Source organism: Miscanthus floridulus, chromosome 11 (assembly GCF_019320115.1).
Source record: "Miscanthus floridulus cultivar M001 chromosome 11, ASM1932011v1, whole genome shotgun sequence".
Classification (NCBI taxonomy): Eukaryota; Viridiplantae; Streptophyta; class Magnoliopsida; order Poales; family Poaceae; genus Miscanthus; species Miscanthus floridulus.
In genome coordinates this window covers 98,114,680-98,132,910 of record NC_089590.1, presented here as the reverse complement: position 1 = coordinate 98,132,910, position 18,231 = coordinate 98,114,680, and the positions used below count along the sequence as shown (strand labels likewise).

Here is an 18,231-nt window from a genome sequence, read left to right as displayed (position 1 = left end):
CTTCCATTCCGTCGTGCACGGCGTCCACACATACCTGCACAAGACGTGTCCAATCACCACCGTTTACTTGGGCGTAGGACAGGGGAGTGCTAGGCTGCTAGCTGCTAAGGTTGACGACGACCACCACCACCACCACCAAAATAATAATGTTAGGCACGTAGTTGCGGCAAGGCAACTACTTAACGTTCGTTGCTCCTCTTTCTTTCTCTCATCTTTACCTTTATATATCTTTTTTTTATAAGGGAAGAACCAAATCTTGAGCCTTAAACTTGCCCCCCATCATTGCTGCTTTTGGATCCTCGATCACTTCATTTCACTAGCTCCATGATGGCATGATCGTTACTTAACCACCTCCTCTGACCTCTGCTCTGCATTTCTATACCAAACCATCAAGCACTAGTTATACAGTACTATTTCTACTACCTACTCCCTCCGTCCCTAAATGTATATCGTTTTCACTTCCTGAGAAACAACTCTGACTAAATATGTATTAAAAAATATTAATATTTATGATACATAATTAGTATCATTGGATAGATATTTGAATCTAGTTTTTTAATAAATTTATTTAGATATAGAAATGTTGTACGTATTTTCTATAAATCGAGTTAAAGTTATCGACACGTAAATCACGGCGACTAACGTCTAGGGACGGAGGATACAGTGCCAAACCGGCATCAACAAAACCCAACACCAACAGAGAACTGCAGTGAACACGCGCAGACACAGCATTTGGCAGCAGTTCATTTCAGTTGAGGCACTGTTGCAGCTAGCTAGCAGGGAATCAGTTGTTGAGCTGATCGAGTGCCGGTAGTGGCAGCAGTTCTTGTGCCTCCCTACCCGTCTGTCTGTCTGTCTGTCACTCCATCAGTCCGGCCGATCTCTCCAGTCAGTAGTCGGTAGTCGCTGCCCCCCGATCCGATCCCCCTTCTACCAATCCCCTCCTGCTCCTGCGTGAGTTCGTTGCAGTTGCAGCATATATACTCCAGGACTCCACCCACTGCCCCGACCTCCACCTCCTCTTTCCTTCCACCTCCCTCCTCGCTCTCTCCTTTTCTTCCTCCTCATCGATCACAGCCACCGGCCAGCTGCAATTAAACACCAGCTAGTCGAGGTCGAGCGATCGGTCCACATCCACAGAAGCAGAAGCAAGAAAGGCGCCATCCGATCCATGGCGGTGAAGGGCTGCGGCGGGCACAAGGGTTGCGAGTGCGAGCGTAAGCGTCTGTACCGCAAGTGCTGCGCGGCGCTCGTCGCGCTCATCCTCCTCGTCCTCTTCATCATCCTCGTCGTCTGGCTGGTGCTGCGTCCCCACAAACCCAAGTTCTACCTGCAGGACCTGTCGGTGCTGTGCCTCAACGTGACGCCGCCGGCGTCCACGTACCTCTTCACCACCATGCAGGCGACCGTGGCGGCGCGGAACCCCAACGACCGCGTCGGCGTGTACTACGACCAGGCGGACGCGTACGCCGAGTACAAGGGCGTGGCCATCACGGTGCCCACGGGCCTCCCCGTGCAGTACCAGGGGCCCAACGACGCGTCCGTGTGGTCCCCGTTCCTCCGCTCCCTCGACAGCGTCCAGCTCCCGCCGCAGCTCGCCGTCGCGCTCGCGCAGGACGAGACGGCGGGCTACGTGCTCATCGACGTCCGCGTCGACGGGTGGGTCCGGTGGAAGGTCGGCACGTGGATCTCCGGGCACTACCACCTCCGCGTCAACTGCCCCGCGCTGCTCACCGTCAACGAGGGCAAGGGCAGCTACGGCGCCAACACCGGCGGCGGCACCGGCTACTTCCGATTCCAGCAGGCTGCCGCCTGCGCCGTCGACGTCTAGTCTATAGCTGGTGTTCGTTCTTCTTGCGTCGTTGCAGCTTTTGGTACATCAACATTAGTTCGTTCTTGTAAATCGATCATCATCGCATCGGAATCAGCTGCGTTTGTCAATCCTTCGATCGAATGGACGATGGTGTTTCAGAGCTTGGAATCATGGAGTGTTTTAACTAGGCATCAGGCTGATTAGGTAGTGATGTATCGGATTCTGATTGGTGGGTTGGTTGGAGTCTTTGGATTGAAGAAGGGAGCAGAGAGATGGAGGAAAAGATGCATCATATCATACTGTACTATCATATCTATGGGGCAAACGTGATGCTCCATCAATAATGTGAATTGTTCGTATATCTACACACACACATATATAAAATTGTCTTGTCTCGGCCTAGTTTGATCTCTTTTCATCGGTGTTCATCATTCACGCATTAGCCTTTGTGACTTTTCATCGATCCATGGTTAGTTGGTTAGTTGATGTTAGCCTTTCGATCAATTCGTGGATTGAAGCAGCAGCAGAAGCAAACTAGTCGCCGTCGTCGTCGTCATCGTCGTCGTCGTCGTCGTCGTCGTCGTCGTCTTTGCTTGTGGCGGAAATGTTGGACCTTTGTCTTGGAACCCAGCCAGCTTGTTTGGTTGAAAACCAAGGATCGATGCCTGCAGACTGATAACGAAGACCTTTCTCTTGTGGCGAGTGATGGAGGATGAGCTGTTTGGTTGGATTTGCCAATAAACTGGCATGGCCTGGCCGGGGAACCCGGGCACGTCACTCGCACATGGCGATGGTGATGCTGACGCCGCCGCGCGCGCGCCGTGTACGTTGTATCCCTTGGCCCTCTTGCCAAGAATTCCTGCACATCATCAACTCAACCGTTGGCGTGTCGCGCCCCTCGCTCATTAAGCCCTAAGATAAGAGAAGATGACAACGCTCCAAACCAGGCAGGGCGTCATCAATCCGTCGGTGATTGTGACGAGTTGCACTTAGCAGTAGCCACTAGCACACTTTTCTTCAAAAAAAAAAAAAAAACCTTCATCTCTAGATGACACAGACTATATCGATAACTAATATCTACCTATATCTATGTATATTTAATATTTAAATACAAATTTATTTCCAACCATATTCTCGTTTTCACAATCGTCCTTCATTCCCACCCAACCGCATGTACATTACCAAATGACAAAGCAATATCTATACTTTTTTTTAACCTAGCTATATCTATACCTAATAATACATCTGTCGGTGCAGAAAGTGACCAACTAGTGAATATTTATAGTTTTGTTGTATGTTGTGATCGGAGGTGGCCTAACACTCAATGACACAGGATTTATACTGGTTCGGGCAACGTGCCCTACGTCCAGTCGGGGTCGGTTGGTGACTTTATTCCTGACCCAGATGCTCGAAGTTTGCAGTGGGGTTACAAACGAGAGGGAGAAGGGCCGAGAGTGACAGGAACTTCGCTACGAGCTAGGTGTTTGAGCGTGTGCTTGCGGTCGAAACTTGGTGGTTCTGCGGTTGTGAGGTGTCGATGTCGATCTAAGGAACTCTGGCCTCCTTCAATCGGCCCCCTTGTTGGAGGGAGCGCATCCCCTTTTATAGATGAAGGGGATGGCTCTACAGGTGAGAGGGAGAGGGTACGGATGTCTTTAAGTCTTGCTGCCCACGCTGATGAAGATTGGATAATGGTAGGCGCCCCCAACACTGTTGATGTCGCTGTAGAATGTCATATGCGCACGGGAGGTCATGCTGTCTTCTTCAGGAAGGATGGACGCCGGTACCTACAAATACTATTTGATGCCTAGTGGCATATGAGGAGTCGCGCTATGTTCACCCGGTACGGCAAATCCTGGTGCCCATACCGCGATCGATGTTCAGAGACACGCGGGGGGCTTACCGTATGGGAGTTTTAGCGGCCCCTACAATACTGTAGGGGGAGATATCGGCGCCTACAATACTGTTTGTGTCCTGGTGGCTGCAGAGTACTGTTTTGTGCAGGGTATGGTCCCTGGTACAGTGGTTTTGACTTGTGAGCCTCGTCTTGCCTTTCTCCGCACGTCTTCTGGTTCCTAGCGAACGGGGCGCCCCCGGTCGGATGGCTCCAGTCGGCTCTGAGTGCGCCGATCGGAGAAGAGCGGTGAGCAGGGTCCTCACGAGCCTCGGTCGCGGGGTCGGAGTCTGAAGTAGGGCTGGGGGCAGGCCTTCCGATTGGAGGCCGGCTGGAGCCCGAATCGAGCGATCCGGTCGAATAGGTGGGCCGAAGTAGCCGATGAGCGGGCGTTGCTCTTCTTGGGTCTGGCCTTTCGGTCGGTTGCTGGACCGCCCCCTTGCCCTGTTGTTTTTAGACTTTTGGGCCGAGCCTTAGCGCAGAAGCCGGTCCCCGAGGGACCCCGGGTTTGTGGACCCTATAGAAGCCCCCAAGCCCCCGGGCGATTCGGGTAGAATCGTCTAGGAGATTTTTGTCTTGTGGACGGGTGCACGCGAGCGCACCCGCGGGTGTAGCCCCCGAGCCCCCGGGCGGTTCGGCGGAACCGTCTGGGGGGGTTTATTTTTAGCGGGCGTGTGTGCATGTTTTTAGTCTGAGATGGAATTTTATCAACCAAGGTGACGTTGTGTAGTCGAGGCATTTTTAGGCGCGAAGATCGGATTGAAACAAAACTTACTGATCCTAGTGTTGATGTGTGCCATGGATCGGGCGAGGAAGTTAGTTTGGACAGACCCTGGCGTTGGTGCGCGCCGTGGTTTTGAAATGGTTAGTTCCAGAGATGGACGAGACGGAGCCCGTGGGTCCTGATGTTGGTGCGGCCTGGGCAGCCGAGGTAGTTAGTTTAGTTAGTTTTTTCGCGAGTTTGGAGTTGTCATCGCTGGCCTAGGTTTCTTGGAGTGCAGTCAGAAGTGAAGCTGTTATGCCAGTTCGGAGTCGCGGTCCCAGGTCGTAGCCGGATGTCGTAGATCCTGTCGACGCGAGTTCGGGGTCGCGGTCCTAGGGTTTTTGTCGGAAGTGAAGCTGTTACACGAGTTCGGAGTCGCGGTCCCTGGATTTTTTTGTAGCGCAGTCGGAAGTGAAGTTGTTACGCGAGTTCAGAGTCCCGATCCCAAGCCATAGCCAGATGTCATAGATCCTATCGACACGAGTTCAGGGTCGCGGTCCTAGGGTTTTTGTCGGAAGTGAAGCTGTTACGCGAGTTTGGAGTCGCGGTCCCCGGATTTTTTTGTAGCGCGGTCGGAAGTGAAGTTGTTATGTGAGTTTGGAGTCGCGGTCCTAGGCCGTAGCCAGATGTCGTAGATCCTGTCGACGCGAGTTCGGAGTCGCGGTCCCAAGGTTTTTGGCATTTGAGCCCCCGAGCCTTATTGGGCCTTCATGGGGGTCGATATGAGTTGTTTTGCATTACCCCATCCGGTTCCTCACAACCGGAGGGGCTGAGTTTTGTCGCTTGTCCTGATCGCTCGGGCTTGAAGACTAGCTCGGTGAGCTCGCTAACGGGTGTGATCGAGCGGAATCCGGGTCCGTCGTTCATGATGGGGATCGGCATAGCCCTCTTGTGGCATTCCACTACTCCTTTACCTGTAGCCTGGCAGATGCCTAGGTCGTTCCGAAGACCGACCCGGGTGGCCTAATGGCCTCCCCTCGATGGAGATTCTATGGGCTTGGCGAGAGGTTTAGGATCGAACGAGAAGGTTGAGATGACCCGGTTTGCCAGACCGAGCGAAGGCCGCACGGTGCTCATCTACGATTTTCTCCCCTGGCTTTGTTGTTTGCTCATGTCGAATGAGGCAACCGCCGCTTCATGACGCAACACGGAGCGTTCTGGTGCATTTCGCTGCACGTGCGATGCTTAGTTCCCGAGCCCCCGGGCGATTCTGGGCCCGAATCGTCTGGGAGGCGCGAGAGTATGGAATGAAATGCGCGTATGGATGTATGAAATGGTTGCAATGAAATAGAGGGAGTTTGATAGTGTTTACCTTGACGATTGGAGTGACGGGGCTCGGAGAGCCTCAGTCGAAAAAGTCCGACTAGGACCTTGACGACCTGATTTACGGGGTTCGGAGAGCTTCAGTCAGAAATGTCTAACCGAGACCCGTGCTCGTCGTCCGCGACGGAGTCGATGTGGCCTACATGGGGCACCCCTTCGCTTCCTTACCTATCATCTGGTGTCTATACTTACCTGTCATTCAGGTTCCTTTAGGTCTGGCCTAGGGAAGCGGGGAGCCGCCCGCGTGCGGTGGCGCTTCGGTTCCTGTGCCCGTCGTGTGGTAGTGGTTGATCATGCGGTAGTGGTGGGCCATGGCCAGGCCACGTCCCTTCTGATCAGGAGCCGTTCCATCGGGCAAAGCCCGTCTCATCGGTCAGGGCACGTCCTATCTGCATTAAATGAAAGAAAGAAATTCTCGCCTCGTCGTTCTGGCTTTCCCAATTAGCGCGTCCTTCCGTAACCGCTGCTCCCTTTTCCTTAAGTAGGAGAGGGGAGAGGGTTTTTGTAACACCCTAGGTGTTTGGCTTCCACTAAATTGCATGTCATTTCATAAACATATGCATCATCTATGTCATCATGCCATTGTCACTGAAACATACATATGCAACATTCGCATATTCTGTTTGTTTCGTACTTGATTGCTTATGAATGGTAGTAGTGCAACATATGAATGCAACATGAATTTCTCATACCTTGAAACATGGCAACAGGGTAGTAATATGACAAATATAAAATAACAACAAGGTCATGAAACATGTGAAACATGGAATTGAAACATATGAGTGAATTGCTTGTTTTAGTTGCTTTATCACATGTGATCATTAGAAGTTGGTATAACAATTTTGTAAAGTGGTTGATTATGGTCTATTACACCTTAACTACACTTAGGTTACTTGTTGGGACATTATTCATGTAGATCAAAATGACCAAAATGCCCTCAAGTGGAGGTTTGACTTGAATTGACCCCTGGAGTGTCACTGTTTGACTGATTCAAAAGACCAACTTAGAGACCTTGCATGGCTGTGCACTCTTTACCAAAGTTGTAGCTAATTTATTAAGGAACAAAAGTTGTTTTATGATCATTTCATGAAAATGGCTAGAACATGCTCAAACATGGCCCACAAGTCAGTATTTCATGCTGATTTCACACTTAGAAAATATTCTAAGTCATAGCTACATTTTCAGTTGCATCAAGCCCACTTTGGCTTCATGTAACTTCGGATCCACGATGATTTAGGTGTTGGTCCTTGAAAAGAAATTGTAGATGGATGGTAGACCTACAATTTTCATGTACATAGTTTTTGCAAAGGGTCATTGGATTAGCCATGTTGACACGATGAAATGGCGCTGTCAGTCATAGTCGTCAAACACTGAATCGCAACGTTTCAGAAAATGGTCAGTGTCGCCATGGCCGACCGACGCAGAAGCTATTCACCGCGTGGCGCTCATGCGCTGCCAAAGCCTCCACGTCGTGCGTCCGAGCTCCAGAAGAAGGCCAGCGCCTGCCCGAACGCGCTCACCGCTCCATTGCCTCTCTCTCGCCTCCACAGCGCGCAGCGTCGAGCCGCAGCGGCTTCTCCGTTTCCGACCGAGCGTCGCCATCGCCATGTGTGCTCGCCACCACGAAAACGCGTTGCCCAGCTCGTATGTGGCTTCGTAGTGATCTCCTCTACCTCCTCCACCCCACCGTCGATCCAATTGCGCCGTGGTAAGGGCGAAATCGCAGCTTCCTTCCACCACCGCCATGGCTGACCTCGCCGACGTTGTTGCTCCACGCGGCCAGCTGTCCTCGTGCCCTTGCCATCCCTCCTCTGCCTCGTGCTAGGTCCTAGTAGCGCTGCTGAAGCTCATAGGGTCACCATATAGGGCTGCGACGCCGGAGCCGGCCATGGCGCGGCCGTGCGCCGCCATGCTCGTCACCAACCCCTGTAGCCGTAGTACTAGCTTCAATTGAGGGCACCAATAGATGCACACGAGTGAGTTGACTATCGTAGCACCGCTGACCTCGCCGGAGGAGCCACCGGCGACGAGCTACGCCGCCGTCTCCTTCTCCTCCCCTACCTATTTCTCTGTTGCGTGGGTCCCGCGCGTCAGCCGCCGCGGCTGAGGCAGGAGCCTGGCTGGGCCGCGCCGTTTCTGGGCCGTGCCTATGCCTGCTCGTGGGCCGCCGTTTCCTCGGGCCGGCCCACCAGTAGTTGAATAGGTTTTCTTGTTTTGTTTTGTTTTATTTATTTCATAGATTTGTGTACATATTCAAAAATATGTAACTCTTAGATGGTAGATCCAAATGATGTGGTTCTAATTTTGTTGAGTTCATGATAATGTCTAGTTTCTATTAAAAATATAATCCATGCCATGTTCTGTTATGAAAATGGGAGTTTCTATTTATCTCTTTTAATCATGCAAGAAATAGGGGTAATTATATCTTTTTCTAGGTAGCTCTAAATGGCATGAAATTTTTATGGTGTACTGCTCATATCATGAATAGCTTGTAGTTAAATTTTCATAAATTTTGGACACTGTTTGTAGGAGATAGAAAATTCTCTTGTTTGCATGGATGGATCTTGTGTGAATTTTCATAATTTTTCTATAGATCCAGTAAAGGTAAAATTTGGTGAGTGCTATTATTATGCTAGAATGAGGCTAGGAAAAATAAGAAATCTGTTGCTTGACACTTTTCAATAGGGTTTCCTAATTATGCTAAAAATAGACATACCACATGTTATTTTGGATACAGCAAGTTATGCTTGCTCAATGGCTTTGAAATTTTTATGGTAGTCTATGTGAAGCATGAGATGGCTACTGTAATTTTTATAGATTTTTATGAATAGTTTTACTATATATTGCTTTAATCACCTAATTAACTAAATAAATTGGAAAAGGGTATTAAATAATTTATTTAGAAGTTAGCACTATACTTTCTAGTGTTCCTCTGGTATGTGCAACAAGTTCGTAAACTTGGTTTGGTCAAATTAGGCTTTTGCATCATCATTAAATAATTAAGTTAGTAACCCTGTCATTCTGGACAGATTCTAGGTTTACTGAAATTCGATTTGGTTAACGTAAGAATCATGCTTTGATGTTTACAATTGATTGGTAGAGAATTTCATAAGATTTCTAGAATGTCCTCATGCAAGTCATTTGGAATTGTAGAACTCTGGTTGTGATTGAATTAAGGGACTACTTGTGTGCATATAAAACTTTAAATGATAATTTATGTATGCCTTTACTATTTCTAAGTTGTGGTAATGTTCCTAGGTGTTAGGCCTTTAACTGAAGATGAGCATATTTATCTTAGGTTATGCAAGTTAGGTAAGTTGATCTTGTTATTTAAGTTAAGTTAGATACATGCTTAAAGTGATTTGAATAGAGCTATTTTACTCGGTAAACGGGTGTCCAGTGATGCTTTCGTAAACACTTACTATGATTCATTCATCATGAGCATCATGTCATTCCTTATGCATCCATGATATTCATCTCGTGCATCGGCATGCAATAGGTATACTGGAGGGAGTAACACTACTGGAATTCGAGGAACCGAGCGAGCAGCAGCAGCCGACACCGGAGGTTCGGGAGGTGTAGCCTTCAGGAGAAGTGCCAGACGAGGTCGCCGTTGAGTGCCCGGATCACCGTCCTTGCAACTTTGTGAAAGGCAAGCCTCGGAGCATATTAAGCCTCCTAATTTTTGAAATGCAGTTACAGTATTATTGTTACATATATATATTGTTGCATTAAGTTTAGGTGTTGGATGCAAACACTTGCTGCATTGGTTATCCGATCCTTGTCCAGGTATTGATACCCTGAATCCTATGTAGCTCAGACTCGTGTAGTGCTTAGCCCTGCTTAAACGCGGTCGAAGTCAGGTGATTTCCTGTCACCTGCGAGATATAGGAAGATGCATATGGCACGGTTGGCTATATTTGCTATCGTGGAAAAGAACCAGTCTTAATTTGAAATGGAGACCGGACGGAGGCTTGCCGGTTTGTAGTGACTCCGTCTGTGTCGATTAAGGACTGAATCTTGGAGTCTTTCCTGTTCATGTTGAACGCATGCCTCTCTCTTAGTTGGCCGGGTCTGGAGACCGACCACGAAGCCGAGTAGTTCACCTCAGGCCAGGAGTCGATAAGTATAAAGTGCGCCTTAGAAGGGAGCCGTAGGCGTGAGTCCAAGGGCAGGTGATTTAAAAGTCCTGATCGTCCTGGCAGAAGGGTAATCCCTGAGAGTGCTGGCGCTAATCGAACCCATGAATTTGGTTCCTGAGTTGTCCCAAAGGTGACCCACGGCTACCCTTGCTAAGTATGCCAGGGTGAGAGTTAGGAATACCCCCTCAGCTGAGTTGTAATTCGATTCGAGTTGCTGTCTCTCCCGGTTAGTGAGAACTTGACGGGCTTATCTCCAAAGTAGATACACTAAATAACTTAATGGTTCGGAAATGATGATATGATGATGACAGCCTTATTATACCTGCTATGGTTAATATTGTTTGCTCCTAATAAGTGAGTGCTCTAGTACAGGTGCTAATCTAGTGGATAGGTAAATGATGATAAGCTTGATGCTAAGTTTAAATTGGTTACTATAATCATAAGCTCTTTTATACAACTGTGTCAAGCTAGCCCACCTGAAAAGCCTTGCATGATCCTTGGTGTCTTTTATTTCTGATTTTTGACGGGTAAGTCTAGCAGAGTACCTTCTCGTACTCAGGGTTTATCTCCCACCTGTTGCAGATGACCAGTTCTACTTTGGTTGCTGCAAGTACTGCCTTCTCCCAGCTAGGGATGAAGACTAGACCGTTGGGCGCGGTCTCTACTAGTTCTCGTACCTGATAATGCTTTTGTGGGACATGACTTAGACTTGGCAATGTATTTGAAAACTATGATGTTTTGTACTAAACTATGTTGCTTCCGCACACTCAAACTTGGGTTGTAATATGTTATTTGAACTCTGATGGATGTAATCGAATGCTACTTGTGAAATGTTGTAATGAATGATGTGTTGTATTGAATCACTACGATCTTGGTTTGTATGTCGAGAGTTGGTTGAAATCCTTTGTGATTTTCGGACTACCGGGATTATGGGAGCTTAAGTACAGGAATTTGATCGCTTCGGTGATTGTTTTTGTACTTACGTTCTTATGATTTGGTCGGTTCTGTTACAGTTTTTGTTCTGTTCTTTTGCCTGTTCTTCATCTACCGCCGCCTTCTCTCTTCCTTTTTGCCGTGAGCGTTCCTGAGACCACGGAGGTTTCTAGGAAGGGGAGAGAGCAAGGGAGAAGAGAGGAACTCACCGAAATATCGGACTAGAGGTCATCCACCGTGAGGGCGTTGGTACTGGAGGCGTTCATCACGAAGGGGTTTCTGCCGCCACAAGAGGTGGTGCACTGGAGGGTCCCTAGGAAGGAGGAGTTCCCGCAACCTCGTCCCAACGAGATGGTTTCTTTCCTTACCTTCCATGAGCGTGGATTAGGATACCCCGCACACTGGTTACTACGTGGGCTCCTCAACGAGTGGGGTCTGGAACTACAACACCTCAATCCGATGAGGGTGCTGCACATTGCTGGTTTTGTGACTGTCTGTGAGGCTTTCCTTGGGATCGAGCCGCACGTGGATCTCTTCTGGCTCTTCTTCTCCGGGAGAGCTATGACGGTGGGGAATTCGACCGAGACCGCACCGGTGGGAGGGTTCGCTCTACAGAAGAAGCCGAGCGCGGGAGGTGTGTACCCCGCGTACTCCCCATGTGACTCCAACCGAGGTTGGCATGGGGAGTGGTTTTACATTCGGAATCTGATAGAGGTGCCGTTTTGGCGTTAACCTGTGGGAGGCCAATGAAGCAGAAAAGTTGGTCGTGGGGTTGCGCCCGCTCGGAGAAGCACAAGGTGGAGGCCATCGAGGAGGAGCTGCGGAAGCTCATAAGGCTCAACCTTGATGGGGTGTGGGTGTTCCACACCCTCTTCCGCCACTGGGTTGCGCCATTGGCAGAGCGGTCGTGGCCGATGTGGATGTACGGCGGCCGGTCGGACCCAGACCGTGTGTCACCGGAGGACCTATCAGATGACGAGGTTTGGAGTTGCCTTGGCTGGGTGCTGTAGCTGAGACCTAGGGATACGGTTGTGGGGAAACCCATACCATTTAATGCCTCGGTCGTGTCTAACCTGGTATGATCCTTTATTTCGTTCATGTTTCTTCCTCTGCTTTTGCTGTTTCTTGATCCTGGGGCATCCGTTCCATAGGGGCTTGAAAGGTACGAGTCCCGGCCGCACCTTCCTAAGGGACCGGAGGGAAGGGCCCGGCAAGCCGCCTAGAAGGAGGCGGCGGACGCCCGGAAGAAGAAGAAAACCAAGGAGGTTAGGTGGAAGGAAGAGAAGAAGATGGAGGTCGCCCGGCACGTGAGGGCCGGGGAACATAGGAGCGATGTCGAGTCGGAACTCGCATCGGATGATCCTATGGATTTGGATGACATGAACTTCTCCGATGAGGAGGAGAGTTGGGAGGTCACCATGACCTCGGCGGAGCGTCACGACCCTGCGGCGGCGTCCGCTGGCGAGGAGCAGGAGGCCGCGCGATGTGCGGAGGTTCCTATGTCGAGGAAGCGCACTGTGAGTGCGGATGTCATCGGTGAAAGGGCGGCGAAGCGGACGCAGTCACCGTGCCCCTCGACGGCATTGCCAGCTCCATCATTGCCTGTGGCGGACGCGGCCGAGCGAGCCAGGCGGCCTGAGGAGCGGACTGGCACTCGTGTGCCGATGGGACTGGTCCCAACGCCTGGCTCGTAGCCGGAGGAGGCCCTACCTGTCATGGGTGCGGTCAAGCAGTCCGGGCGGTCTGAGGAGCAGACTAGCACCCAGGCGATGCGTGACCTATGGTCGAAGGATGCTCTGTTCGCTACTCCAGTCGAGGAGTCCTGAGCCAGCGGTCATAGTGACCTGTAGGCCGGGTAGGAGCCAGTCAGGACAACTCTGCCCCCACTTGAAGCGAGGGGGCGTGGGTCGCAGTCTAGGAGCGGCCCTCGTCCCGTATGATGAGGACATGTCACCCATGCATATGACCATGTTTGGCGCATGGGATGGAGGGGAAGGAGGCCAGCAAGGGTGTCCAAGTCAAAAAGGAGGCCCGAGGCTAATTCGGTTTGAGTCCCCGAGGTGGAGGCCCAAAGCAACTCAAGTTCGAGTCTGCCTCGGAATCCAGGACCAGTCTGCCTTAAACTGGTCATCCAGGACGCATCCAAACTCCGTTTTTAATGATCCACATATGGATGGAAAGATAATTTGATAAGGAAGCCAATCCAAGTGGTTTCACATCAAAAGCTCTTTGTAATCAACGGGAATCATCGAAATAAGTCAGTGTCCAGAATCTACCAGGGTGCTGCGACACCTTCTTTTGGTCCGTTGGATCATGTATCGTGTTTGGGCCCATTAGGGGGCGCGTCCAGGGTAGGCGATGACACTAAGACCTTTATAATCATACGCCGCCGCCGTCATTAGGGTTTGGATTTTGCTTAGATTATTCTATCAAGAACAGTTTCGCCGTTCATCGGTTTATGAGACCCCAACTTCGTGAGTTTAATCATTCATCTGCAATTTGGTTGCATTGCTTCTCACAATTATTTCAGTTTTCTTTGTCCTCGCAACCCCATTCTCCTTTATGTTGTGCAAGATCACTTTTAAGCACAATCGACGCCGAGGACGGCTTTTCATCAAGAATGGGAGGATGATGAGGACATGACACCCATGCATATGACCATGTTTGGTGCATGGGATGGAGGGGAAGGATGCTAGCAAGGGTGTCCAAGTCAAGAAGGAGGCCCGAGGCTAATTCGGTTCGAGTCCCCGAGGTGGAGGCCCAAAGCAACTCAAGTTCGAGTCTACCTCGGAATCCAGGACCAGTCTGCCTTAAACTGGTCACCCAGGACGCATCCGGACTCCATTTTTGATGATCCACATATGGATGGAAAGATAATTTGATAAGGAAGCCAATCCAAGTGGTTTCACATCAAAAGCTCTTTGGAATCAATAGGAATCATCGAAACAAGTCAGCATCCAGAATCTGCCAGGGTGCTGCGACACCTTCTTTTGGTCCGTTGGACCATGTATCGTGTTTGGGCCCATTAGGGGGCGCGTCCAGGGTAGGCGACGACCCTAAGACCTTTATAATCATACACTGCTGCCGTTATTAGGGTTTGGGTTTTGCTTAGATTATTCTGTCAAGAACAGTTTCGCCGTTCATCGGTTTGTGAGACCCCAACTTCGTGAGTTTAATCATTCATCTGCAATTTGGTTGCATTCCTTCTCACAATTATTTCAGTTTTCTTTGTCCTCCCAACCCCGTTCTCCTTTATGTTGTGCAGGATCAGTTTCAAGCACAATCGACGCCGAGGATGGCTTTTCATCAAGAACGGGAGGATGATGAGGACATGACACCCATGCATATGATCATGTTTGGCACATGGGATGGAGGGTAAGGAGGATAGCAAGGGTGTCCAAGTCAAGAAGGAGGCCCGAGGCTAATTCGGTTTGAGTCCCCGAGGTGGAGGCCCAAAGCAACTCAAGTTCGAGTCTGCCTCGGAATCTAGGACCAGTCTGCCTTAAACTGGTCACCCAGGACGCATCCGGACTCCGTTTTCGATGATCCACATATGGATAGAAAGATAATTTGATAAGGAAGCCAATCCAAGTGGTTTTCACATCAAAAGCTCTTCGGAATCAATAGGAATCATCGAAACAAGTCAGCATCCAGAATCTGCCAGGGTGCTGCGACACCTTCTTTTGGTCCGTTGGACCGTGTATCGTGTTTGGGCCCATTAGGGGGCGTGTCCAGGGTAGGCGATGATCCTAAGACCTTTATAATCATACGCTACCGCCGTCATTAGGGTTTGGGTTTTGCTTAGATTATTCTGTCAAGAACAGTTTCGCCATTCATCGGTTTGTGAGACCCCAACTTCATGAGTTTAATCATTCATCTGCAATTTGGTTGCATTCCTTCTCACAATTATTTCAGTTTTCTTTGTCCTCCCAACCCCGTTCTCCTTTATGTTGTGTAGGATCAGTTTCAAGCACAATCGACGCCGAGGACGGCTTTTCATCAAGAACGGGAGGATGATGAGGACATGACACCCATGCATATGACCATGTTTGGCATATGGGATGGAGGGTAAGGAGGCTAGCAAGGGTGTCCAAGTCAAGAAGGAGGCCCGAGGCTAATTCGGTTTGAGTCCTCGAGGTGGAGGCCCAAAGCAACTCAAGTTCGAGTCTGCCTTAAACTGGTCACCCAGTACGCATCCGGACTCCGTTTTCGATGATCCACATATGGATGGAAAGATAATTTGATAAGGAAGCCAATCCAAGTGGTTTCACATCAAAAGCTCTTCGGAATCAACAGGAATCATCGAAACAAGTCAGCGTCCAGAATCTACCAGGGTGCTGCGACACCTTCTTTTAGTCCGTTGGACCATGTATCATGTTTGGGCCCATTAGGGGGCGCGTCCAAGGTAGGCAACGATCCTAAGACCTTTATAATCATACGCCGCCGCCGTCATTAGGGTTTGGATTTTGCTTAGATTATTCTGTCAAGAACAGTTTCGCCGTTCATCGGTTTGTGAGACCCCAACTTCATGAGTTTAATCATTCATCTGCAATTTGGTTGTGTTCCTTCTCACAATTATTTCAGTTTTCTTTGTTCTCCCAACCCCGTTCTTCTTTATGTTGTGTAGGATCAGTTTCAAGCACAATCGACGCCGAGGACGGCTTTTCATCAAGAACGGGAGGATGAGGAGGACATGACACCCATGCATATGACCATATTTGGCGCATGGGATGGAGAGGAAGGAGGCTAGCAAGGGTGTCCAAGTCAAGAAGGAGGCCCGAGGCTAATTCGGTTCGGGTCCCTGAGGTGGAGGGCCAAAGCAACTCAAGTTCGAGTCTGCCTCGGAATCCAGGACCAGTCTGCCTTAAACTGGTCACCTAGGACGCATCTGGACTCTATTTTTGATGATCCACATATGGATGGAAAGATAATTTGATAAGGAAGCCAATCCAAGTGGTTTCACATCAAAAGCTCTTCAGAATCAACAGGAATCATCGAAACAATTCAGCATCCAGAATCTACCAGGGTGCTGTGACACCTTCTTTTGGTTCGTTGGACCGTGTATCGTATTTGGGCCCATTAGGGGGCACGTCTAGGGTAGGAGATGACCCTAAGACCTTTATAATCATACGCCACCGCTATCATTAGGGTTTGGGTTTTGCTTAGATTATTCTGTCAAGAACAGTTTCGCCGTTCATCAGTTTGTGAGACCCCAACTTCGTGAGTTTAATCATTCATTTGTAATTTGGTTGCGTTCTTTCTTGTTCTTGCTTGTGTTCTTCATTGCGTAGGTAGGGATTAGCCTTCTTGGCGAGGTCAATTTGGTTCATGACTCGGTTGATAACCATAGGAGCTGTGGTGCTAAGATTGCAGGGTTCTATCTTTCGATCTGAAGCCGAATCGATGTGTCATTCTCCGCCACAACGATAGTTACCATCACCTGACGGAAGATCGAGATCCCCGTCTACATTATTTAAAAAGCCTCTCCTCCAAACAATCTAGGTTACACAGAACATCAAATTCAATGTAACCCAAAGTATGTAAAGAAGACAACAGTTTGAACTCATTAGTTTTAGTAGCAATATGAATAACATGTTTATTTTTAGCACAAGTCACTGGTTCCAAAACATGTAAAACTAAAGCTTCTTCAACTAATTCATCTTTGTCACAAGGAACATCAAGCAAATTATCATGGGGCAAAGATAAATCAAGAGAGGGTTCCACTAACAATTGCTCTATGACAGCATGGTTTGTGGAAAAATTTAGTACATTAAGATAATTTTCACCATCTGTGAATGTAGGACCATGGGCATTACCTGTGTTCTTAGTAGGAGTAATAGGTGCATGGTGAAGTGATGGTTTTGAATTTGCATATGAGGTTGTGAGCTCCTCATTTTCTTCCACGTCATCCTCTCGCTTATGTACATTATTCTGTAGAAGGTTAGTCATAACAAGAGGAATAATAACAGACTCTTTCTCTAAATGGTGCACCTCAGCATACAAAGTAAAAACAGGAGGTGAATTAACAAAGGTTTCTCGCATAAGAAGTTTCATATCATTCCAAGTTTGAGGTTTATCAGAAGGATCTAAAGACTCCCACCAAGATAAAGTAGAATATCGCAAAACACTAGCTACATTTTTTACATTCCTCCTTGGACACATAAAGCGAGTAGCAAATATGTTATCGATGGCAATTTCACACTCCATGTACTCATCAGCACCTATACCATCATAAGTCGGTGGATACGAACAACCTGTCATTGTAAACACAAAAACAAGGAACAAACGGTGAAAGTTATCCCTACTAAATAACTACGTGGTTGCAGTGGTGTCACTTTTCACAGCAAGTGGAAGCGTCTTACCAAGCTCTTACAAAGTTCTTACCAACACAAGCAGTGGGCAGTGGTACAACCGGCGGCTGGTTCGTGATACCTGTGAGGCAGTGGTACCGAGATTGCAAGGCCCTTTGTCTGTACTGATCTGAAGAGTTTGTGGAGCTTGGAAGGCACACAAAGAGTAATATATATATCTGGCACACAAGTCAGTAACAGAAAGTAATACTGAATTATAGTCCAAAGTACTTATTCTCGTTGCTGGTCTAAAGTGTTGCAAGAACCAGGTGTGTGACAAAAGTATGGTGGATAGCAAGGTGATAGGTGTGAGAAAAACAAGTATGGTGGATAGAGACAGCAACACAAACAAGGAACAAGACAACACACGCTAACACAGCTCACTTTGGTCTTCTCTATGTGCTCCTCTAAATATTATTCCTCTTTTGCCCCTCTCTTTTTTCTATTTTTTGGGCTGTCGTTGTTTTTTTGGGAAATTTCGACTTTTTTATTTTATTTTATTTTTGATATTTTTCCTTTACTTAGGAGCACAAAAGAAGTAACCATAGAAAATATGAGCTTAAACAAGTGAAAGACGTGGCCTGTGGAATTTTCAAAAAACTGGATCAAAATCGATAAAAACCTTATGACCACAAAAAGAGGATCTTGTGACCACTTTTTAACCAATTTAAAAATCTCTGACCTCGATAATGCAGGGGATGGACGGATCCAAAAAAAATTTCTGATCGATTTGCATATATGGAACGTCGAAAACGGAGTTCGTATGCAAAAACTATACCAATTTTAAGAATTGGTTCCGAATTAGAGGACAAAATAGGAACAATGTGTGCAAAATTGATCACAACAGCCAAGATTTGATGGAAACGATGGGGAAAATACATGAACTAGACTCTAATATGACCTAACCAGCAACAAGACCTCGACCAGGACACAAACTCAACACGACGGACTCTGAAACTGAAATATGCAAAGGCCATGGCGCGGAAGGTTCTAGGACAGGAAAAATGAGTATA

General features: G+C 48.4%; 1 protein-coding gene across 1 annotated transcript; it reads left to right on the top strand.

Annotated features, from left to right (window-relative positions):
- Nucleotides 1-886: 886 nt before the first annotated feature.
- On the top strand, nt 887-2,205 carry LOC136494157 (NDR1/HIN1-like protein 1). The gene has a single exon (XM_066490318.1). The coding sequence runs from the start codon at nt 1,172-1,174 to the stop codon at nt 1,829-1,831; it is 660 nt and encodes a 219-aa protein (XP_066346415.1). The 5' UTR covers nt 887-1,171; the 3' UTR covers nt 1,832-2,205.
- Nucleotides 2,206-18,231: the final 16,026 nt, after the last annotated feature.

What these genes read in the sequence shown, in the direction of transcription:
- LOC136494157 (XM_066490318.1), top strand. Translation starts at nt 1,172, where the DNA reads ATGGCGGTGAAGGGCTGCGGCGGGCACAAGGGTTGCGAGTGCGAGCGT.